The sequence below is a fragment of the Equus przewalskii genome, chromosome 2 (genome assembly GCF_037783145.1).
Source record: "Equus przewalskii isolate Varuska chromosome 2, EquPr2, whole genome shotgun sequence".
NCBI classification, from domain to species: Eukaryota; Metazoa; Chordata; class Mammalia; order Perissodactyla; family Equidae; genus Equus; species Equus przewalskii.
Window position 1 is genome coordinate 105128632 of NC_091832.1, and position 25316 is coordinate 105153947.

At 34.7% G+C, this 25316-nt stretch overlaps 1 protein-coding gene across 9 annotated transcripts in view; it reads right to left on the minus strand.

Annotated features, from left to right (window-relative positions):
* Positions 1-25316, minus strand: part of AFG2A (AFG2 AAA ATPase homolog A) — a 309664-nt gene that overhangs the window by 239884 nt on the left and 44464 nt on the right. For all 9 annotated transcript variants that reach the window (XR_011537212.1, XR_011537213.1, XR_011537215.1 and 6 more), the window contains exon 11: positions 13396-13605. Coding sequence is in view for 5 of the 9 variants with exons in the window: in XM_070609147.1 (XP_070465248.1) it covers positions 13396-13605 (210 nt within the window). In the remaining 4 variants the exon portion in view is untranslated. The remainder of the gene's footprint in view (positions 1-13395; positions 13606-25316) is intronic.

Genomic DNA, 25316 nt, shown 5'->3' on the forward strand with positions numbered 1-25316 from the left:
AACTTTAAGGAACATAAAAATAAGAAAAAATGGAAAACATAGAAAGGAACCAAATCAAACTTCTAGAGCTAAAAACATAATATCTGAAATAAAAAATGCACTGAATGAGCTTATAAGCAGATGTCACACTGCAGAAGAAAACATCTGTAAACTTGAAGACAGAGCAACTAATCAAACTGAAGCATAGAAACAAAAAAGACGGAAAAAAATGACCAGACTTCAAGAATGTGTAGAACAATATCAAGAGGTTTAAAATATGTATAGCTGAGATCCAGAAAAAACCAAAAGGAGACAGATAAAAATATATACAAATTTCATAAAATGAGTGAACACAATAACTAATAGAAATGGCAAGCAATAGGATATATTGGACTATACAAGGAAGCCATTTGGTGTAAACTTAATTTGGCTTGACTTTGTTTTTCCAAAAGGGCCTGACATGGCCATGAGCATGCACTGTATATCTACTTTAAGCATTTCCTATGGCAAGAACAAATGGCCTTAAGATAAAGGTGCAACTTGCCCCACACTGGCATTTCCTTAAGGATAAGCATCTCTCCCTAGGCTAGGAACTGTGACCACTTGTGACCACCTAGCTCCAGACAGCAGACCTGCCACCCTGCTGTGTCCACTGAGACAGCAGACTTGGTACTTGCTGTGTCCATCAATCGCTGTGCCAATAGAGCAGTCTCGTGACTACTGTAAAAGGGACATTTCAGTCATATGTGAAACATGCTGTTTGAGGGTATGTAACCACTCTGTACACCCCACTTCTTTGGTGCCCTTCCTTCCTTGGGGAAGGAAGGCCCTGGGCTATGGTCCTTACATTTTGGCTCAGAATAAACTCACCCAAATTTTCATTTATAGATTAGTTATGGATTATTTGCATCGACAACAGAGATCTAAAAATCTCAACAAATCCCACGTAAGATAAAACAGAGAAAACCACACCAAGGCACTTGGTGATCAAGTTGCTAGAAATCAGTAAGATAAAATCCTAAGAGAAGTCAGAGAACATAATGACACATGACATGTAGGTAAACAGCAGAATCATTACTGGCTTCTCATCCAAAACAGCGCAAGCCACATGACAAGAGAACAAAAGCGCTGTGAGAAAACAACTGTCAAGCCAGAAAAGCATATCCTTAAACACCAAAAGCAGAGACAAGACATTATCAGATAACAAAAGGTGAGGGAATTTCTCACCAGCAGATCTCCACTATAAGAAATGTTAAAGGAAATTCTAAAGCCTGGAGGGAATTTATATCAAATAGAAACTCAGATCTACACAAAGAAACAAAGAGTGTTGGAAATGGTGAGTACGTGGCTAAACATAGAAGACTTTCCTTTTTTCATTAATTTCTTAAAGATAACTGACCATCTAAAGCAAAAGTAATAATAATATATTGTGGGGCCGGCCAGTGGCTCAGCAGTTAAGAGAGCACTTTCCACTTCGGCGGCCTGGGGTATGCCGGTTTGGATCCCAGGTGCGGACATGGCACCGCCTGGCACACCATGCTGTGGTAGGCATCCCATATATAAAGCAAGGAAGATGGGCACGGATGTTAGCTTAGGGCCGGTCTTCCTCAGCAAAAAGAGGAGGAGTGGCAGCAGAAGTCAGCTCAGGGCTAATGTTCCTCAAAGAAAAAAAAAATTGTAAGGTTTATAGCATATGTACAGATAAAATACAGAACAAATATAGCACAAAGGAAAGTGAATTGCTGTAAGAATCTTACATTATACATAAAGTATTATAGTATTATTTGAAGGCAGACTGTAAATTAAGTATGTATACTATAAACCCTAGAGTATTTTTTAAAAGGTAAAAAAAAGAGTTTTAGCTATTATGAAAATATGGAAGAGAAAAAAGGATACCAAAAATATACTCAACTAATCCAAAAGAGGGCAGGAGAGGACGAAAAAAAAAAGGACATGGGATAAATGCACAAAAATTATGGGCATAAAAAGTCTCTGAGGGGCCAGCCCCGTGGCCGAGTGGTTAAGTTGGTGCACTCTACTTCGGCGGACCGGAGTTTCACTGGTTTGGCTCCTGGGCATGGACACAGCACCGCTTGTCAGGCCATGCTGAGGCGGCATCCCACATACCACAACTAGAAGGACTGAAATATACAATTATGTACCTGGGGGGGGGGGGCGGATTTGGGGAGGAAAAGCAGAAAAAAAAAAGAAGATTGGCAACAGTTGTTAGCTCAGGTGCAAATCTTTAAAAAAAAAAAAGTCTTTCAAGTTACAAACATGCCTGAAGAAAGAGAAATAATCTTTAATATTGTTTTTGTATACTACCTCTATAATGGGTGCTGCAAGAATACTGAAATATGATAATACGCTAACAAATGAGTAAATTAGAACATATGGGGACCATGATAGAATAGTCAAGGATAAAAACAAGCAAAGGATAGGAAGAGTATCTCAAAGTCCAAGCTGACAAAACCCAGCTGCTCCAAGGATACGGTCATTCATCATGTTCAATTAAGATGAGTTATGTGACAGCATCAACATAGAAATCCTTAAGTAATGAGAGAGACAGTTTTATCTCTCTGCCTGATTTTTGGATCAATCCAAGATGATGCATTCGTAAATTTTATTTAACAAGGTTAATTACAGTTTTTCTGAAAGTAAAAAAAAGAAATCTCTTATTTCTTATTTCTGTTTTCATCTCTTTTCTTTAAAAATAATCTTTTCAAAATTATTTGAGAGTAATAGAATATATATACTCTAAAAAATTAATATCTGAGACGAATTACAGGCAGACTCATGAAAAGCATAATCATGACGTATAAAATATTATATAACATTTAAGGCACTTCTACATCTCTGACTAACACCTATCAACAACCAGGGAATACAGAAACCATCTGTAAGCAAACAAAGTTAAGAAAACTGGCTTGGGACAGTGCTTTTGATGACTAAATATTATTTAAAATTAGTATATCAATTGTTTGTACACTGGTACTTATACTGTCTCCGAGCAATCAGGTTTACAGAATAAAACATTTTTTAAGCTTATTTTTCCAAAGATACTACAGAAAGACTTTATGTTTCTAACCTCTTCATCAATGAATTAACTTAATTTCTTAAATAATACAACCCCAAATAGATTTAGCTTAAATAAAGACAAACAATGAAACATTAGTTATGCTGAAGCAAAATGCTCTCACTTCTTAAAGGATTTTGAAGAAAGTAGCAACAATAAATCAATTTTTCATGCTTGTTTTGAGACACAGGTCAGGCTATGTAACAGGAACACAAAATTTACACTCATAGCCCTCAGTGAGATACATAAATTTTAAGGCATTTTACCAAGGTTTGGGGGATCAAGGAAGATAAAATGTGAAGGGTCAGAGAGTAAATATTTTAGGCTCTGCAGACCACATGCAGCCTATGTCACATATTATTATTCTTTTCTTCTTTAACTTCCCTTTAAAAAATATAAACTTCATTCCTAACTAGAGGGCTAGATTAAAACAAATTGCATGCTAGATTACTGTCCCCTGATCTAGATGAATCTCATACAATTTTGAAATAGTTCATTTCTGCCAATGAGATCAAAAGTCATCAAAACTATCAATGACATGACTGCTGAGTGAAAAATCTGGACTTCAAAATATTAAGAAAATTGATCAAAACATTAAGAAAAAAAATCAATGACACTTAAAAAAGCAATTTCAAAATATGCAGTAACGTTTAAGGTTCACGCCCAAAGACAAGAACTTCTACTTCTAGGTATATATACCCTAGAGAAACTTTGTACATACATAAAAAAGGAGATACGTACAAGAATATTACTGAAGCACTGTTTACAACAACAACAAAAAATAAACCTGGAAAAATCTAAAAATTCACTAATATAAAAAATGTAGGCACATTATAGTGTCCTCATAAAATAAGGCACTATACTACCAAAGTGTGAATGAAGGGATGGACTAAGGAGAGAGTTTGGAAGCAAGGAGACCAGCAAGAATGCTGTTATACAGCCAAAATGCACTGCCTTATACATTTATAACCAAGAATAGGAGAGTTTTTAATGTTTTGCCAAATTTTTAAAGGTCACAGAGCATTTGTAATTTTCCCTATTGATCATTATTTCACATGGTTTCATTCTGTATGATCATTTTTACAGTCCTGTACTACAGTGAAAAACAAAATCTGTCTGTTCATAATATATAATGTAAAGTCAAATAAACAAAGGAGGTGCTATTCATTTACATATGGTAACTTACACTTTCATTCAAAGGGGACTGTGGACAAAGAGTTAAGAAAGTGAACAACAAAACAAGCATCAGAGCCCACTCAATAAAACAAGCTTTAAATAATTAGGAGATGGGGTTTTGCTGGGAAGCGGGCTGGAGGAGGTAGATGACAGAGGGGTAAGAAACTTTTATGCAGAATTTTACTCAGTTTAAGGTGACTAATTAGCCAAGTGTGGCCTGATACTACTCAGAAGGGAAACTGCTGGTGTCACTGTTGTTTTTATTGTAATTATTATCATGCCAACTCTGTATTATTGTTACCATTCTTATAGCAACTCCCCATAAAAGTCAAGGGCAAGACATAAAATAGGAATCCAGTGAAGACATTACTTTAAGTAGACAATATATTCAATCATATATACTGCTTTCTAATTACCTGGCTTAACTGAAGGAAAGCAGTTAGAGAATCTGGAGAAATCATTACTATTCCCCATAGACAGTGCTTCTAAACAAGAAGATGACTTGAACATCAATGTTGGAAAGTAGAAGATTATGATCATTTCATGGGAATACAATATCAATATCTTGCTACTGATAAGAGAAAGATTAATATGTTTTAAATATCTGAGTACAGGCAAATAGACTTGATATTTTGTTGAAATGTGAAAATATGCCACATAGCCTCAACCAGTGAAGGGTCACTCCACTACACATAGAGGTGAGCTACAGAAAACCTGTGGATGAGAAACAATGCCTTTTCTCCAAATATAAAACAAAAGAAAAACAAAAAAGATCAAGCACTTGAAAATCTAACCTAAGAATTTAGCACTGTGAAGAAAATCTGGGTTAGAATAATTCAAGTATTACTAACAAGTCAGGGCAGTAATGAAAAGAATTCTGTAGGCCCCTAGAGAACTTGTGATTTTGTACAGAGTTACATACTGATGAATCTTACCTAGATGACTGGCCTGCAAAATGCAACCCAGTAGCTGAACTGATATGTTACTAGGTCTAGAGCTCTAAAAGAAGTCAAGGCAATACCATCACCAAGGAAGGGAATTTGAGTTGCAAGTTCAAACTGTCAAAAATCACTGTATTCTGGTACAAAGAGTTGCAAAAGATTAAATTCACTTTTAAAAATATATGTTACATTTTATTCTAACACTAAGAGAAAACTTAAGGGATCATAAGCTGTGTGCTATACTTTTTTGTTCCATTTGAGGTCAAATATACAACCAATTCTTAAAAATAGAAGAAAGCAGCAACTATTATCAGCTAATTTATGAAATCCTGCTAAATGCCTGATATGTATTGTCCCCTTTACTGCTTAAAACAATCTTCTGCAGTGGATACTCTCATTATTGTAACTTTACAGAAAAAAATATGAAATGAAAAAGGGTTAAGCCATTTGCACGAAGTCACATAGCTTCATAAATGGCAGATCTGGGATTCAAGACTCTTAATCTTTATACCTGACAACTAGAGGAAATGTCCCAAATGTTTAACCATCATCAGGTACAAAGGATAAGCAACAGATTAGAATATAAGCATTAGGTGAGATACTCATAGAATAGTAACAGTGGAAAGGCTTTAGGAGTCATTTAGTCTAAACTATCTCACTTAACACCTGGAAAAGAAAGTGCAAAGAAGTTGAGTGAAATGCCAAAAGTCCCAGAAAAATTAAATGGCAGAAATGATAAGAATGCAGGATTTGGGTTCCAAGACCACTATTCTTTCTAAAAATTATGATGTCCTCTGTTTTCTCCTTAAAAATCCTTAAAAAAAAAAAAAAAGGAAATATCTCCTTCAGATTATACATGCTACCAGCAATTCAAATTCAAAGATATTTGTGGGAACAGATCATGTAGCAGGAGCAAAGTCTAATTCCTAATAAATAGCTGAGAGCATGGGTTAATTTGAAAATAAGAATTTTATTGATACCCATTACAAACAAGAGATCATTTATATCTAAGTATAAGGATTAAGTACATAGTATAGAATATGATTCCCACATTTGCTCCTAAGTTTTTTAACATTTTAAAAAAGTAATACATAAATCCTTAGAACAGATAAGGTTGATGAGACTAGATAATGTTATTTCTTTTCCAGTTTTACTTACTAAATAACTATGGTATATTAGTCCTGCCACATTTCACCTGGCTGGATAACATGTTCTTCACTGATAAGGTTGATCAAGAAAAACTACCAAAATAAGTTAAGTCCCATAAATTGGCTTATTTTGGGGTAGTGCTATTTTTAATGTTTCCATGGCCAAGATTTCAAGTGTTCAAGTTTACAAAACAACAAAAATAACATAAATACATGTAAAAATATTTGTCCAGCTGTTCTATTAACCTATTGAGAACTAAACCTGACTTATCTTTTATTGTGTTTCATTACTTCACACCATAGTCACAAATTCAAGTATGATATTTACATCTCATGCTCTTGCAATTTTACCCCTTTAATCACTACTAGTTTTTTTCCAGTCTTCCCAAGGGCTTTTTAAATGTGTCCAACACCTGCTTGTTGCTTTTGGCTATTACAATTCATATCAAGTTTTTATAAGTTCTAAAATGTCTAGAGAAGGCAAGTTACCAAGGAAGGGAATTTGAGTTGCAAGTTCAAACTGTCAAAAGTGTTAACTATGGTTAAATGCTATGGAATATGCTCATAAAAAACCAAACTCACATGAGATGGAATTACATATATGTAATGTGAGTAAAGGATCTTGAAAATTAATAAAAAGTACAGAATCAGCACATACAGAAGGCCATTTTGGGAAAGCACTTCAAAGAGTTGAAAACAGCCATTCTGCACTAGGCAAGAAATACCTCAGGCAAGTAAAAACCCTAAAAAGTGAGAGAGGCTCACAGGGAAGGGAATAGAATTCAAGCAGTTCCCTTCAACGAATTAATACAAACCTTTCCCCCAATTCATTCATTCGGGAAGAAAAAAATGACACATTTCTTCAGAACTTATACTGTGGGTACCATGCTGACTACAATTAAGCTAGCTGTGTAGTAGTCATGTACACATGCCCACGAAAACCCCTTCTATGATCACTGACCACTCTTGTCACTCTCAATCTCCTTTACTGACTACTGTGCAGAATCATGGGGAAGACTGTTGATTCTTGAGCTGCAAACCCATATTTACAATGGCTTTTTGGACAAATCTGCCATATTATCCTAAAGGCATTTCAAACTCCACATGTCTAAATCCCAATTTGGTAGCTGCTCTCCAACTCCAACCTGCTGCTCCGCCTCACATGCTAACTCTTCCCAGAGTTAGGGTATTTCCATCTGCCAGTCATTCAAAGTAAAAATTTTAATCACCTTTGACTTCTCCCTTTCTTTCTCATTTCTCACATACAATTAACCATCAAGATTCTAAATGTTACTCATTTCACTATATCACTTGTTTAGCCAAAGGTTTCTCTCACTAAACTATGAGTTGATAGACAGCAAGGAGCCCACCTAATGCATCTTTATTTGCCATGTACAGTGCCAGACACATAGATGATGCTTAATATATATTTCTGAGTTATTGTTGCAATTTTAAAACATTTACAAATATTTTTTAAAGTGTTAAGAGACATGAAATTGTATTATTTATTTAAACTCTAAATTTCCTTCAGAAAAGATTTCAAAGAAGGAAAAAATAACTAATCTCTCTCAGCTGGAATCCATGAATAAAAAATTAAACCAATCCAATAATAAAATTTTCTTTCTCTCTATTATTAAATAAACTTCTCAGAAGTCTAAAAGCATTCTTCTCTTTCTAAATCTCTCTAGGACTTCTTAGATTCCAAATCCTAAAAGTTTTGTTATTATAGTTCATATTATTGTCATTTTTTGCTTTTAGCCAAATACTATAAAATATTTTCATGTCAAAACATCTTCTTTACATAGCAGCTTTATCGACTAATACAAGCCCAGCTCAAAAAAAATTAACATACTCAGTTTTAACTTAGGATGTCTCAACTGTAACACGTCAGCTTACATACAGTGTACAAATAATGCCAAATTTAAGTCAATCCAATCTAACATCTACAAAACTTTGTGATACTGACAACACATTAACTATTCTATTTGTCCTAAGAATAATAAATTACTATTAGTTATTCCCTAATGGCCATTCAAATGGTGATAAAACTAAGCATATGGCTTATTTATTTAATATCAATGCTAATAACTGCCAATTTAAGTGTATAAGTCACGTAAGACAGCACTATTAGGAGACATTGAGGGCATTTTTAAAGTAAAAACAAAAAAAAAAAACCTAAAGGAAATTAAATAGAAACCCAAAGGTTTCAGATTCTTGATAAGTTCAAACGGCAATAAACCTATAGAATGAGAATAAAGAGTTAGGGTCCACAAAAGGCATGAAACTGGACACAGTTCCTGGTGAGACTCTAAATTAGAAGCTCACCGTGGGCGAAAGCAAAAATAACCAAAACACTAAAAGAAAGTATTCTTTATAATGCTGGGGTCTGGGTCTGGGGCCAGAACCAACATATATTTATAGGCTTCAACTGAGAACTGTAGTGAAACAGGCAAGCTCAGGGCAGTCTCAAATCCAGGTTCCCCAGCCAACTTCCTCTCAAGGCTTTTCTCAGGAATTTTGCACTACCACCATAACCAGGGGGATGACAGATAGGAAAGGTCTCCTCCAAAGCCTTCACCCAACGAACTGACAATCTTCTGCATGATTCTTCTCCCCCTCATTCCACTCATCCTGTACAGTGCAGGACAGAATTCTGAGCCAGCCTTTTTAACTTCAGTTACATTCATTCAATGTCTATAATATGCCTAGATCTGTGATACTGACCTTAAAACTCTTTTATTTCATTAATAGACTTTTGGTGGGGACAGGGAAAAGTTTAAGATTGACAGAAGAACTGAGCAGATACTATGAAGAGTTCCCATATCCCCCTATTATTAATATCATATATTAGTATGGTACATTTCTTACAATTAATGAATCAATATAGACACATTATTATCAACTAGAGTCCACAGTTTATTCAGATTTCCTTAGTTTTTATCTAATGTCCTTTTTCTGTTCCAGGATCTCATGTGGCAAACCACATTATTATTTAGCTGTCATGTTTCCTTCGCTCCTCTTGGCTGTGACAATTTCTCAGACTTTCCTCGTTTTAGAAGATCTTGACAGTTTCAGGAGTACTGGTGAGGTACTTTATAGAATGTCCTTCCATTTGAGTTTGCCAAGTGTTTGGGAGGAAGATCACAGAAATAGTGCCATTCTCATCACATCAAGCAAGAGTACATATATCAACATGACTAATCACTGAAGATGTTAACCTTGATCACCTGGGCTGAGGTGGTGTTTGTCCGGCTTCTCCACTGTAAAGTAGCTCCTCCATTCCCCTCTTTGGAAGGAAGTCATAACTATATGCAGCCCACACTTAAGGAGTTAGGTAGTTATGCCCTCCAAAACTTTTTCACTTACCTTTTTAATACAGTCCTCTCAAAAAGCCCATACACATGAAAAATCTGAGACTGAAACAACTCAAGTTTACAGAGCTAAAAAGTGCTAGGGTAGGAAACAAACCAAAGCACTCTGAATCCTAGCTTAGTGTTCTTTTCACTGTAACACGCTCAATCTCAAAGAAACAAATTATATAGTAATTGGTAAATTTCAAGCTCTACATTATTCAACCACTAGTCTTTTTCCATGTACTTCTATTTTATTCATCAGTTTCCTGTTTCTTTGGCAGTGATTACTCTTTCTTATTAACTCACCCCAGTTTCACTCCAAAGCCATGCTATTTTTCTCAGATATCTTTGTTCTAGAGAAACTAAATTCTGTCTTAAACTGGGTCCCAGAAACATCTTTCCACTTCTCTAAACCTGCCCTATAGAAACTGCCTGAACTACCTTCTCCAGTAACCTGGTGTAATTAATGAAAAAAGCACATGACACTAGATTTATTTAAAAAAAAAAAAGAAGAAAGAAGAAGAAAATGAAGATCGTGTAATACTCTGGAGTCAGAAAATCCTGAGATCAAATTTCGGTTCCATTGCCACCACTGTGACCTTGGAAAAGTCATTTAACATTCTTAAGCATCATTACTTAAAGCATTTGATATATAAAAAAGCTACCTGTGCAGTTTTCCATGCAGTATCTGCAAAATGGAAGCTCTACAATTTATAGACTTGCCTACATAATTGAAAAACAAAAGCTTAAAGATGAACTTGGAACTTAGCAAGTACAGATTAACTTGTACCTTTGATAACAGAATAGTAGGGGATCTAGTTAAATGAAGAACAGTAATTTAAATTGTGCACAGCTTTGATTAAACTACAGATTTTCCTGAAAATGGGATGTATTTTATACAATTCCTCTCTGAGACAAGTATCAGATGAAAATATCCCAAAAAAGTCAAGGATATACTAAGTTCATTACATTCTTGTATTTACCAATACACCTAATGAAGGACTTGCTGAAACTCCCTGTCAGAGGCCTACCCACCCTTCTTCCAAAATCACTAACAGTTCTTCATAAAGTAAAGCAGCCCAGCTATACAAGAGTAATTAATCTATGGTAGCACTTCAGACAAAAGCAGAGAGGAAATTTCAACTGGAAAATATTTTGACGTAATTGACCCAGATGACAAACTAAACTTAAGCATATGTCAAGTGCTACAGTCTGCACCAAAACACATACAGATGCCAAAGGATATTAAGAGCCCATACAAGTCAAGGTGAAGTCTTAACTCTGAGTAGAGTATATCTCTTTAATCACTGCTTAGAAAAGACGCACAAGGGAAACTAAAGGGTTCTTTCATAAACTCAGAGAAAGAAATGTTAAAAGTCCTTAAATTCTTTATCTTGGGAATTAAAGGTAATTATCACTGCACAAAGTGTTAGGGAGTCTCTCTTTCCAATACATCTTGTGTTTCGCAACTGGCTAGAAAATTCCATTGTCTATCTGCTTTTTTCTGATGACTTTCAAAATGTGTAAGATTTGTTATTTCAAAAAGCTCAAATTTAATTATAACACTTAAATCCCTTAGAAAACAAACATATGTTAGAACCAAAAGGCAACTTTATCTTCATAGAAAAATAACACTAAAAAGAATACAATATGAATTCTCAACTTGTTTGACTTCATTTCCTCATGTTTAAGCTGCATGATAGAGCTACTGTAAGTCTTCTCCTAAGCATTAGTCAGACCAAGATGGAAAGACCCATGAAAATACAGAGAAAAGGCAACTATTTTCTCATGTTCCTAACTTTTTCTTTTGATAATTTTTAAACATATAGAAAAGTTGAAAGAATAGTAAAATGAACTCCCATTGTCCATTAAATAGAGCCTCCACCCAGATTCAAAAATTGAATAATCCTGTCAAATTTAATTCCATATTGAATAAAAATCCACCTTAAATAAAAATTACTAAGTAGAATACATAACAATCTCTAATGAAGTAAGAACCCAATTTATTAAGAAAGTTTCTTAACATCATTTATCTTTTTTGTATGTGACCTAAAAGAATTAAAAACTTAGTGAAAGCTTTCCTATTCAAAAATGGTAATAAACATATTTCTAAGTAATCCTAGAACAGTCCATAAAGCAGTCCTGGTAGTATCTGGAAGAGTTATCCTGGATCACAAATGAGTGAGATGCTAGTTTGTAAGAAAATATACGTGCTCTTTCTTGAAATACAAGTGTAAATAACTGTAAGCTAAGTCCTCATCAAATAAGTTTCAGATATCCAGCAGACAGGAAAAATTCAAAGACTATAAATACATAATCATGGAATATACAAAATGGCATAGGAAAATGGGAAGGAAATGCCAGTAAAATGGCCATGTCCATTACCAAGAGATAAGAGGACAGGGATTAACAAGAAATCAAAAAGTCTCTGGAAATTTCAAAATCACTCATTTCTCCAACACATAAAACTGCAACCTTTAAAACTGTGGTTATGATTCAGCGTAACTGTTGATAGTGAAAATGGTCCCCTCCCCATATCTTCACTATCCAATATCTTCCACAAGATAATCAATAATATGCAAACACTAGTGACTGTGAAGAGACTGATTCTTAAAAGTAGTCTAAATACATCTAAATATCATTCCACAAAAATTTTAAATAAAGCAAAAAACTGACACTGTACTCTGAAATAGGTTTTATGCTTTGAAACTGCCAATGATTTCAATGTTCTAAGATAGAAAAGGTATTTTGTTATGGAAAAAATTCTCTGGTATATCAAAACAGATTATCAATGTGCCTTTTCTGAAATGAATTTGATATTTAACATATTTAGGGACATATTTTTGTGATAAAGTCCATGGAAATGGATTTACAGTTTTATACATGTATGTTTAATAATTGGATATATAATCATATTACATAAAAATTAATATCTGGTCCTAAAGTAATTGTAAAACTACACATCAAGTAAGATTATCTATGCCAAGTAAGAGGGCAGGGCAGTGAACAAATAAAATATGTGTGTGTTGGGCTGGCCCCGTGGCTGAGTGATTAAGTTCGAGCGCTCCGCTGCAGGCGGCCCAGTGTTTCGTTGGTTCGAATCCTGGGCGTGGACATGGCACTGCTCATCAAACCACGCTGAGGCAGCATCCCACATGCCACAACTAGAAGGAGCCACCACGAAGAATATACAACTATGTACCGGGGGGCTTTGGGGAGAAAAAGGAAAAAATAAAATCTTTAAAAAAAAAAAAATGTGTGTGTGTGTATGTGTTGTAGAATATAAACAATGTACACATACTCTCTGACTGGAAAAGTGTTTTTAAGGAATTTAGTTTTACTATATAAAGTATCTGATTTCTTTGAAAATTCTACGCATATAAATATTAAATTCACAATCATATTTACAATTAAGTCTTCGTTAAGCAAAAGTGATTAGCACAATTAAAAAATGTAGAAACCAAAGAAGCCTGGTTTCTATAACACACAGGTACAAGAAATACTGAGAATAAAGAAACTAAATAAAGCAGTCTTCTATCGTCCACCATGATTTGCTGATTACACACATTTATCTCTCATCTCCTATATTATATTGCCATCAACCTCCAATAAAAATCAACTGCTCCTTAAGATGCCTTTTCCTGTTCTCCTAAGGGTAAGAATCCGAGTATGGTGGTAACAGGGCTGGACGATATTAGCAATTAAAAAATTTAACAGCGTACCTTTATAGCTAGGAAATTCAGTCCACTCTCGTTGGCCAAAGCCTTTGCAATCATTGTTTTAGAGCATCCAGGTGGCCCATACAGAAGAACTCCTTTAGGTGGCTGAATACCCATTCGGATGAAAGACTCTGGATGTTTCAAGGGCCATTCCACAGCCTGTTTCAATTTCAGTTTGATATTTTCCACTCCTCCAATATCTGACCAGGATACCTGCAAAAGAGAACATTTTCTAAATATAAGTTTTGCCAAGGCAAACAAAGAAATTAAAAAGAAAAATCAACAAAGAAGTACAAGAAGGGGAACAGGACCATCTAAGATTCAAGAAGATCCTAAAAAAACACTCCAACAATATCAAAAGTAAATAAGGAGTACATAAAATGTGAGCTGCATTTTATAGAATATTAAAGGAAAACAAAATGTTTCTGCTTGCAAGTTTTGTATAAATAACTGTTTAAATGATTGGCTATACTGTTAAGTCTATCTTCTATTTTAGATGGCTTTAAAAATTAGCTTTCAACTGTCTGAAAATGGTTTGAAGCAATGATCCAAGATCTCATCTATATATCTACTCTCATATTTCTTTTTTAGCAAAATTACTTCAAAGTATATTTCTGTAGGTCCTTATGGAACATATAATCTTTTTAGTCTTTGGTATATTAATAAAGTATCCTCAAAAGTTTGTTACTTTTTCTCAACTAAGAAATATCCCCAAAACAAGATAACTCTTTACATCTTAATAAATATGCATTAAGAACTACATACCAGATAATGTACACAGGAAATAGAGGAATGAGACATAAATCCCGACTTCAATGAACTTAACTACCAATAACATGCATATAAATAACTATAGTATGATGGAAAGGATACTAATCACAATAACAGAGAAACAAAAAAAGCCTTTGGGAGTTTCCAGGAAGAAAAGATTATTTCCAGCTGGAAGGCAAATCTGAAAGCCAACTCTTGAAGCATGGATGAGATCTGGAAATGTGAAAATAGGGAAATGGTCAGAGGCCAAAAAATTACAAAAGGCTCATAAGGAAGTATGAAGAGGATGAGTGAAAAAAGATTTAAGGGAGGGAAATTTAAAAAAAAAGTAGGCTGAAACCACATAGTGGAGGACCTTAAAGACTAAATGGGGGAGTTCAAGAACCTCTTTGCTTATAAATGAGATGTCTTTGAAGGTTTTTAATCTAGAAAGCGACATGGTCTGATCTGTGCTTCAGGGAGACTTCTTTGACAAGATTCATTAGAGAAGACAGAGTGCAGGGAGACCAATTAAAGACCTATCACAAACATCCTTAAAAAAACAAAAACAAGCTTAAACTAAGATAACCACATGCAGATGACAAAGACACAACAGAAAGATACTGCAGGTCCATAACTGAGGGTTTTGAGGGTAGAGTAAGAAAAACAGAGAATTTAAAACTAAAGATTTCAAGACGGATTTTGATATAATATGGACCACAGAAAAACGATCTTTGGAGGGAAAATAAATAAGACAGATTTTGTGGGATATACAGAGTTGGAATACCGGATAAGATATTCAAATGATGAAAAGTGAGCAGTTGGAATGTAAGCATCACAAATGGAACTGTGGAAAGAGGACAGGACTGGAATTTTAGATTTCAGAGATATCTACATACAAACAATAGAAACCATGAGACTTATTAAAATTGCCAACCATGAGAAGAGAGATGTGGGTGAAGGCAGATCCTTGGGCACCAGCTACATTTAAGAGGCAAGAGAAAAGAAAGAGAAGACACGTCAAAAAACAATCAATCTACAAATCCAAAAAAGACGGGTTTTATTTGCTTGTTATTAACAAGAAAAAATTACTTTTTCCATATTAACTTGCACAGTTTTTTGGAGGGATTTTGTTGCTGTTTTTGTTTTTTGTGCACAGAACCAGGAGAATGCTCTATTATGAACTATAATCCTGAGATGGGATTTAATTAAGTTTCCCTGCAACATCAGCAGCCTTGGGTTTTATTTTGCCTTTTGTTTTTCTTTCTTTCCTAACTGATTTCTGATTTCATCAATTAATAAAATTAAAATTAAACTTGAGATAAGTGCACATGAGCTAATGGCCCTAAAAACATCCAGCTCAGGCTGGCCCAGTGGCGCAGTGGTTAAGTGTGCACGTTCCGCTTCTTGGCGGCCCAGGGTTCACCAGTTCGGACCCCAGGTGCAGACACGGCACCACTTGGCAAGCCATGCTGTGGTAGGCGTCCCACATATAAAGTAGAGGAAGATGGGCATGGACGTTAGCTCAGGGCTGATCTTCCTCAAAAAAAAAAGTCCAGCTATCATCAGCAGGATCAAAGAGACTGTTTACCACAGAGGGTGAATGTCACTGGTACAACCAGGCCCCTGTAGGCAGAAGTGCAGCAGAGTTGTCACATCTTGATTGGTAGTTCCTGTTCATGGTCTCTGGTGTCTCTGATCTTTTTATTTTTTAACGTAATTTTGAAATTTTTGAAACATATACAAAAGCTGAAAAATCAGTACAAGTGTAGACATACTCTTAGCCAAAATTCACCGATTTTTAGTATTTGCCACATTTGCTTTAGTATGTACTCTCACTTTCTCTCCACACACACATATATACCAACAGTGCACACAAAAACACACATACTTTATCAATTTTTAAATTTTCTGTTGAACCTTTTTAAAGTAGGCTTCAGATGTCATGACACTTATTCTAAATAACTTAGCATACCTCTCATAAAAATAAACAGTCTGGGAAGAGAGTTTTAAGAAGGTAGTCAACAACTATCAAAAACTAAATAGGGAGGAGCCAGCCCAGTGGCATAGTGGTTAAGTTTGCGTGCTCACTTTAGTGGCCCAGGGTTCACAGATTCAGATCCTAAGCACAGACCAACACGCTGCTTGTCAAGTCATGCTGGGGAGGCATCCCACATACAAAATAGACAGAGATTGACACAGGTGTTAGCTCAGGGACAATCTTACTCAAGCAAAAGGAGGAAGACTGGCAACAGATGTTAGCTCAGTGTCAATCTTCCTTACCAAAAAGACCCCAAGAACACAAAACCTAAATAGAGAGATCAGAAAGTATGCAGAATCAAGAAAAAACGGTCAGTAGATTTGGCAACAAGGTTACTGAATATAGTGGTTTAATTAGATCAGTAGTTTTTGTTTTTCTGCCTTTTAGCAGTGGAATATACATATACACAGAACACACACATCACACACATATACACCCATATAGAGACAATATGTATATATTATATATACAATGGATAGAAGCTGTATTTATAATAACTATCATAAATGTAAAAGTCAAAGAAGCAACTCCTTAAACTCAAAGGAACTAAACTGATACTGTGTTACTGTTATGATGCTGCAAGAGATCCATTTGGTCGTCACTATGCAGTTATTATACCTATACAAGGAGAACAGCACACTCTGTAAACATGTTCCACAAGGAGCAGATGTTCCCAAGCCTTGGGGCATGTCTGAATTACATATTGAATACTGTAGCAGTAGAGCAGAATACTTAGTTAAGATATTTTAGATAAGCATACATATACAGATAAAATTTTTTTAAAGGTTAGTGCAGAACTAATCCTTCCTAGTCAATGACATTTTTAAAAAATTCAATTATACGCCAATAAATAGCAAGGGAGGACAGTTTTCTCAGGTGTATATGAAACTAAGTAAACCTAGCAATACAACCTGATAATCTTCAACATGATAAAATTTGGTATTTAATAAATTTGAGTGTGCTTGGTTTTTAATCAGTCTTTAAAAAAGTCTTTAATAAGAGTTATTTAAAAGAACTTAATATTAGATAGTAAATCCCTAAAGCACCTCCCAGAAACACACACAGAAATCACCAAAATAAAGATAAAGAAATCCATATCGTAAAAGAGATCATTAGTTAGGGATCAGGGAGTAGTAGCAAACAGCATCAGCCGGACCAGGAGTCGGAGAGAGCTTGTTCCTCAAAAGAAATTAAGATGCTCTTACCAGAAAACTGAATGCTTACTGGACATGAAACAGGCCCAAAACCGATGCCACTGTGTGCACCTAGTAGTCTATGCTGAGGAGTCTGTCCATTGCCTTGAAGGTTCTAAGAACAAGCAGAAAAGTGAAACAATCTTGTCCCTTACCCCATCTCCTGGCCTTTGGGGCTCTTGCTTCATCAGTTGTCTTTCCTCTATTCCTGGCTTAAATGTATTCTTCACTGAATTCTTTCCTCAGCCCACAAAAATTCCGCTTCTCCCTACTCTTCAAAACAACCTTACTTTGCAGTTGTTTCTACCTAATATTATATCATAGCTCCTTCCTTCTCACCACTAAACTTCTTGAAAGATAGTTAATACCCCTCTACTCTTACTTCATTTATATTTTCCACTTTTACTAAGTAGTGGTAGGAAAGGAGAGTGAAAGATAGAAAGTTTAAGATTGGTGGGAAACAGGGATTTGAAAGACTTATGTCAGAAGCTGTCTAGCCTCTCAGGAAAATATGAGGCAAGGTCATCTGCAGAAACATCAATCAATCTAACAAATACCGACAAAATGCCTGCTTCATACTATGCTGGTTCCTGAGGACAAAACAGTTCCTGTCCATACTGAGCTTTTGACCTGATGGAGTATTTCCTTAAAAAGGAAATTACTATACAGCATGGTATATGCTAAAATAGTAGTCACAGAGTTTCAACAGATGGTCAGAAAAAGCTTTTCAGAAGTGATATTTGAGGTGGGATCTGATGAACATACAGGAATTAGCCAGCTGAAATTAACGGCCAATGACATGGAGAGGAGAGAGGAAAACAAGGCATGCTACATTAGGAGAACTAAAAGTAATTCAGTACGGCTAGAATTTAGAGAGCCAAGAGAGGAAGAGAAACAAAGGAGGTTAGCAACACAGGGAGCAATCAGACCTTGAAGACTCATAAGGCATCAAGAAGTTTAGGCTCAGGATATCCTGAGAGCAGTGGAGAGCAATTTAATCAAGGAAATGACATGACCATATTTCTGGAAGACCTATGGTTACAAAGTAGAGTGGGGATTAGAATTCGGGGAAGAGTAGGAAGGGACTTCTACAGTAATTCAGACAAAAGATGGTGATTATCTGCACCAAAGCAGGCAGTAGGGCTATAGGGCTATAGAGAACAACAACAACAACAAAATAAAAACTGTATCAAGCTATATCAAATAAAGCAAATCACTGAGTCTTGATAATTAATTAGATCTGGAGAGGGGGTGGTGAAAAAGAAAATGAAATCAAGGGTAACAGCAAGGATTCAGATTTGGGCAACTGTGTAATTGAAAGTTACATTTAAAAGAGAAAAAGGAACATGTGTGAAAATTAAGGAATCAGTTTCCAATTATTGTAATGCGGTTAGAATTTACCAGTGAAATAAATTCAATAAACTAAGGAACGTCTTCTATGGGCTGGACTTGTCTTAGGGACTGTAAGGGCACAAAGATGAGTGAGATAATGTTCTCAAAATTTTGTAATCTAGAAAGAGGAATAAGAAAAGTATCCTAAAAGGCACAGTCTTTGTTTAAAGACATAAAATATCCATCTTCACACAAATTAATACAACTACTGAAAAAAATATAAAATAGCTTTACAGTTCTCAAATATGTGAGATGGTGAGAGCAGAAATCTGGAAATTGTTGCATGTATATAAGACTTACATCGATGTGTTAGAATGTGAAAATATTAATAGCAATTCTCACTTCATATGGTTATGAGGCTAGCTGATGTATAATAAGTACAGCCTATAAGAAATTATGAAGGACAATATAAGAATTACCTGTTTTCCCAACAACTAAAGGTAAGCATTGTTAATATTCTGGTGTAGTACCTTCTAACCTTCAAATGCATCTGTGTGTATTTTCATTGAGATCACAATGTATTCACAATTTTATACTTTGCATTTTTAAAATTTCATACATTTTCTGATCTTCTAGTTACTGTATGGCTTTGGGCAATTCACTTCATCTCTCTAAACTGCTTTCTCATCTGTCATATGGGGATAATGAAATGTAAGCTCTCAGATTATTGTGAGAATTAAACAGTAGAGCATATATTAAATTAACTGCACTTTGCTTGGCACATGGTAACTATTTAATAAATACTAGGTATTTTATTTAAATGTCTGAAAGATGATTACAATGAATAGTTGTATTCTGAAAGACTAGTGATAAAAGGTAAAGGACAACCAAGCCATTATATTTGCAGTTTCCTGAGCAACATTTAATTACCGTAATTTTTCTATTCTTTCTCTTTTTATCTGATCACTACATTTCTTAAACTAAGGGCAAATAAGTTTTGCATTTTAATTTAGCACTTGAATGCCAAATAAATGATGAGTCTTTCTATAGCTAAGATATCAGTTAAAAAATGAAATCCACTTAGGGCTTACTATTGCACAAGAGTCTTAAAGCACAGCAAGTCATGGGAAAACTCAGTGTGTAAGAAGAATAAACACTAGCATGAAATCATAAAACCGTAGAACTAGAACAGGAATTCAAAAACTAGCTGGTTCACTATCCTACCTTTAGTCAGTATTTCATCTTTCAATTTCTCTCATCTTTCAACAAATACTATTTTATGCTCTTTTAAAAAAAATTCTGTAACTCTCTTTTTAATAAGTTACACTATATCATAACTGCCAGAAAAATATTCCTACAGTCTAACCTAAATCACTCTTGATAATATTTGGGTCCTTTCTTTCTTATTTTGTCCTAATGAAAACAGTGAACAGCTGCTCACATATGGCTTTATAACTTTTTGAATTAATAATAAAGTTAGAAGTGAAGGAATAGCCGTCAAACAAGCACAGACAGAGCAGTGAGATAAATTTCGCAAAGGAAATACCTCCCATAAACATCTTACAGTACTTTCTGGACAAGCAACCAACAATATACAAACCAAAAAAATCAAACAAAAACAAAAAAAACTTCAAACTGCACACCCATAAAAGACAAAAGACCTGATGATCAGGTTTAAAAAAAAGAAAAAAACTATTAAGGACAAGTTCAAGAGGACAAAATAAAAATTAATGAACTAGATTGCAGACATTGGGAGAATTACTACGAGATAAGAATCCAGTAGCTCCAGAGGGACTGACAGTGTCTTTATACATCCATGAATCAAGATCCTCTTGTTTGCTAGGTGCCAAGTTTTACACGGCCAGGGACAAAAATTCTTTTGAAAGTGTTATTTTTATAGAAAATATTGCAACAAAGAATACTTTTCATTTTGTTCTTTCATGCTAACAAGTCCAAACATAAGGACAAGAAGTCAGGCAGTAACAAGTGGGTTGGCGCCTGTTCCAAATTCTCTGCTGGGCCAAACACTAGCTTTTAACAATTCAAATGTTTAAAATACATTTATTTTGTTTCAAAGTTATAAACAACCTAAATTACTAAAGATACTACATAATGCAGAAGGAAGTAAGTTGAGAAAACCCAACCTCCAAGATTCAAAGGAAAACCAATCTATTTCCAGATGCTTCTTTAATGGAGATAAAGCAAAATGAGGAAGCAGTAAGTGTTCAAAATGTGTTCTTAGAGCTATGCGAAAATAAGTGAAAGCCATTAGCTTTACAGAGTGAAAAGACAAAAAATATTTTTCCCCACGCTTTAAAAACACATTCTAAGGAGGTTTTTTAAATCCCAAGGCAAAGTTCCTGTTTCACTGTGGTACCATAAACCATCTACAGCCTCTCTCTCCCATCTGTTAAAAATAAAAACTTCAGACAAAACAAAAAACAACTACATGAGGACTCTGAAAAGTAAAGAAAAGCAGGTGGATCGTGAGACAAGTGAAAAATATGGAGCAGTGCCCTGTACAGGGTTGGGGGGCTGAGTGTTCCACTCAGTGGTTTTCCTTCTCTTTCTCCACTCAGCTTTTCCTCTCTTCCTGTTTCACTTGCATTTTGTATAAGCAAGCTTACACTGAATATCCAACAATTTCACACATAAGAGCAGAGGGAGCTAAAAAAGTAGATGAGAAAGAATATAAAAAACTGTACACCAAAATTTTGCCACTAATTGCAAATTGCCACTAATCTAGGTGATTTCGTTGTTCTTTAGTAAATCACATTAAGAACCTTACTGAAACGTATTATAAAGGCTACGAGAGACAGATGCTCCTAATACTCCTAATTATTAAGGGAAAATATTACAGTAAAGAAGAAAGGAACTATTCAAGTAAAAAGAAAAATCCTCCAAAACATGGAAAATATGATCAACTTAAAGACAAATATTTTAGCCAAATTTCAAACTGTACAGATTTCATTATCAGTTTAATGGTTATATTAAAATCTGAGTTCAATTTCTAAAATATCATTACACTACAATCACACTTTAATAAGTTTACCATGAGCTGTCCTCAGAGAGCTGGCTATGTATGAAGTCAAACCTTACAAATAGAATAAATTATTAAAGCCTCCCTTAGATCACAAAACTTTATACCTTAATTCAACTTAAAACTGGTTAACCATTTCCAAAATGAGCTTTTAAAAAAACTACTTACTTTTGCCAGATGAATAAGTCCAGGAAAAATCTCATAAAAAATGGAAACTTTAAACAAGAAAAAAAACAAACCAGCAGCAATAATAAAAGAAGAAATAAAAAGTCATATCATGAAAATGATAGAGTTTCACCTAGAAAATGCTTCATATCTCATTAAAATATTTTACATATTTTTTAATTTATCAAATTCCTTAAATAATTAAACTGTGATCAGCAGAAAATGCTTTGACTATTTAAGGAAACTGCTTAGTAACCCCTGTCATTCTTACTATGGCAGAGTAGAAATGTGAAAAGATAAAGGAAATGAAAAACACAACAACAGAGGAAAGAGACAGGGACTTCTACTGAGTGGTCCCAAGCCCAGGTGCTAGAGAAGCATATGTTTGTGCACAAGGTTCTCAAGTGAATTTTAAATCAACCATATGTAATATATATGACCAAATGTCCCCAAACTAAAAGAAGTCATATAAAAGGCCAAGAAAAAATGTTTTAAGTAACAAAATTTAAAATGAGTTTTGTTCTTATTTTTCTTCTTTGGGAATCTGTGATATGAGTGAATAATAATCAAATGAAAGGCCTCTTTTGTTATATGTGTATGTATCACCAGGACCTTCTTAACATAGTGCCTTGTACTTTACAGATGCTCAGTTTGGTAAAGGAATAAATTAAAGGGCAGATGCATGATTCTCTTGTATTATCTTAAAAATAAAGCAGTAGAAGGGGTAGAAATGGCAGGAGGACAGGCTGGTGGGAGGTGAGATGGGAAAAAGAGGAGAGAGTTAGGGATAAACCAGCATGTGTGGCCAGAAATAGTGAAAAATATTGCCAATGTGTAAAAGTGTACAAGGGCTATACATATGCCTTACATGACATTTTCTACCCCAGATTTGTCCAAATAGTTGAGTCATAAATTCAAATCATTTCCTCTGATCTCCTTTGATGGTTAGTTGACAATAAAGTTTTGCATATATAGAAAGAAAAACTCTCCCCTGCCAAGACTGGCTGAAGGGATGCTCCAAATTTTTGTTAAATAGGAGGCAAAGAGATGAGGCTCCTCTCTGTTAGAAAGCTGAGCAAACTCACGTAAGCAAATTTCCTAAGCAGCCCCGACTCTTGTATCTTGACATACAGACCAGACCAGCTCCCACATGCGGAAGAAGAACCAATGCTGGTCAGAGAGCCAAGACGCTGGGGAAAGAGAAATACTATTGATGTTTTGGCTTGAGGGCAACAGGCAGAAGGAGGAAGCCCTGACAAAGAGTAAAGGAGATATTAGAAGACAATTCTTACCCCACAGTCTTAACAGGCAATATTTTAAAAAAAGAACAAAAGATTTTTACCTTATAATCAAAGCTTGTCCCTGGATGCTAATTGTGCTACATGTAATAGCTAGGGGTATGAATGTTAGTGAACAGGACCAACTTGAGAATCAGGCCTGAAAGATGCCACAAGAAAAGTCTAAATACCCAGTGAAAACATCTTTCTAAAACAAAAACAAAATAAATACTTCTTTCAGACATACAAAAACTGGAAGATTTCATGACCAGCACACCTGCATTACAGGAAATGTTAAAGTAAACCCTTCAGGAAGAAGGAAAATGATACCAGATGGAAACCTGTATGTACACAAAAGACCAAAAGAGAAGTGGAAATGGTAACTACATTGAGTAAATATACGGATCTTTTTTTCTAATTATTTAAATCTCTTCAAAAGGAAATACTGTTTAGAGAAAAAAATGATGACAGCATACCGCGGGGTTTACAACACATGCAAAGTAAAATGTATGACAATAGTACAAAGGCCAGGAGAGGAGCAACAGGAGTGCACTGTTTTAAGGTTATGATTCTATACATGTGATGTATTATCACTTAAAGGTAGACTATAATAAGTTAAAGATGTCTCAAGGAAAATTAAAAAATATTTTGAACTAAATGGAAATGAAAATACAACATATTAAATATGTGGGACGCAGCTAAAGCAATGCTTAATGGGTATTTATTTATTTTTAGAACAAATTCTTGTATTAGAAAAGAAGAAAGACTTAAAATCACTAGACAGTTCCCATAAACTAAAGAAAGAAGAGCAAATTAAGCCCAATGTAAAAAGAAGGAAGGAAATAAGAAATATTAAAGCAGAAATCAATGAAATGAAAACCAGAAAAACAATAACATAAAAACCTGACAATTTGAAAAGATCAACAAAACTGATGGATCTCCAGACAGACAGACCACAGGAAAAAAAGAGAGAAGACAGAATATCAGCAAGGAAAAATAGGACATCACTACTGATCCTGCAGAAAATAAAAAGATAATAAGGGAATACTATAACAACTCTATGTTTACAAATTCAACAATTAAAGCAAAATGAACCAATTCTTTAAAAGATACAAACTACCAAAACTCACTCAGGAAAAAAACAGATAACCTGAACGTCTTACATTTACTAAAAAATTAAATTTTACTTAAGCCTTCCAAATAATGAAAATTCTAGGCCACACAGTTTCAACGGAGAAAATTTAAGGAGAAATAACACTAATTCTACACAATTTCTTTCAACAAATAAAACAGAGAGAACACTTCCCAAGTCACTCTGAAATGTGAGCATCACCCTAACACCAAAACCTAACAAAAACATAAGAAAACCACAGACCAATATCTCTCATGAAAATACATGTAAAAATTCTCAACAAAATATTAGCTAATAGAGTCCAGCAATATATAAAAAGGATACTAAATCACAGCTAAGTGGAATTCATCCAGGAATATAAGACTGATTCAACATTGAAAATCAATCAGTGTAATTCACCATATTGACAGACTAAGAAAACCATATGATCATTTCAAAAAATGCAGAAAAAGCATTCAAGACAATTCAACACCCACCCATGATTGAAAAAAAAAAAATCTCTCAGCATACTAGGAATAGATAGGAACTTAACCTAATACAGGACATCTTAAAAAAAACCACAAGGTTAACGCCATTCTTAATGGTAAGAGAGGGAATGAAGAGTTACTGTTTAATGGGCATAGAGTTTCGGTCTGGGAAAAGGAAAGTTCTGGAGATGGATGGTGGTGATGGTTGCGCAGCAATGTGAATATACTTAATTAATCACTTAAAAGTGGTTAAAATGGTAAATTTTATGTTATGTACATTATACCAGTTAAAAGAAAACACCTTTTCCCTTATATGGTTATCATGGCTTCAAGCTATAGTTGGAGTTTCTTTAATGTTATGGTTACACATAGAAGAGCAGGGTTAATTCTACCTTGGGAAAGAAAATTAATCAAAGACCTAAATGTAAGAGCTAAAATTATACTCTTAAAAAGAAAATATGGAGTAAATCTTCATGACCTTGGATTTGGCAATGGTTTCTCAAATGTGACACCAAAAGTACACACAA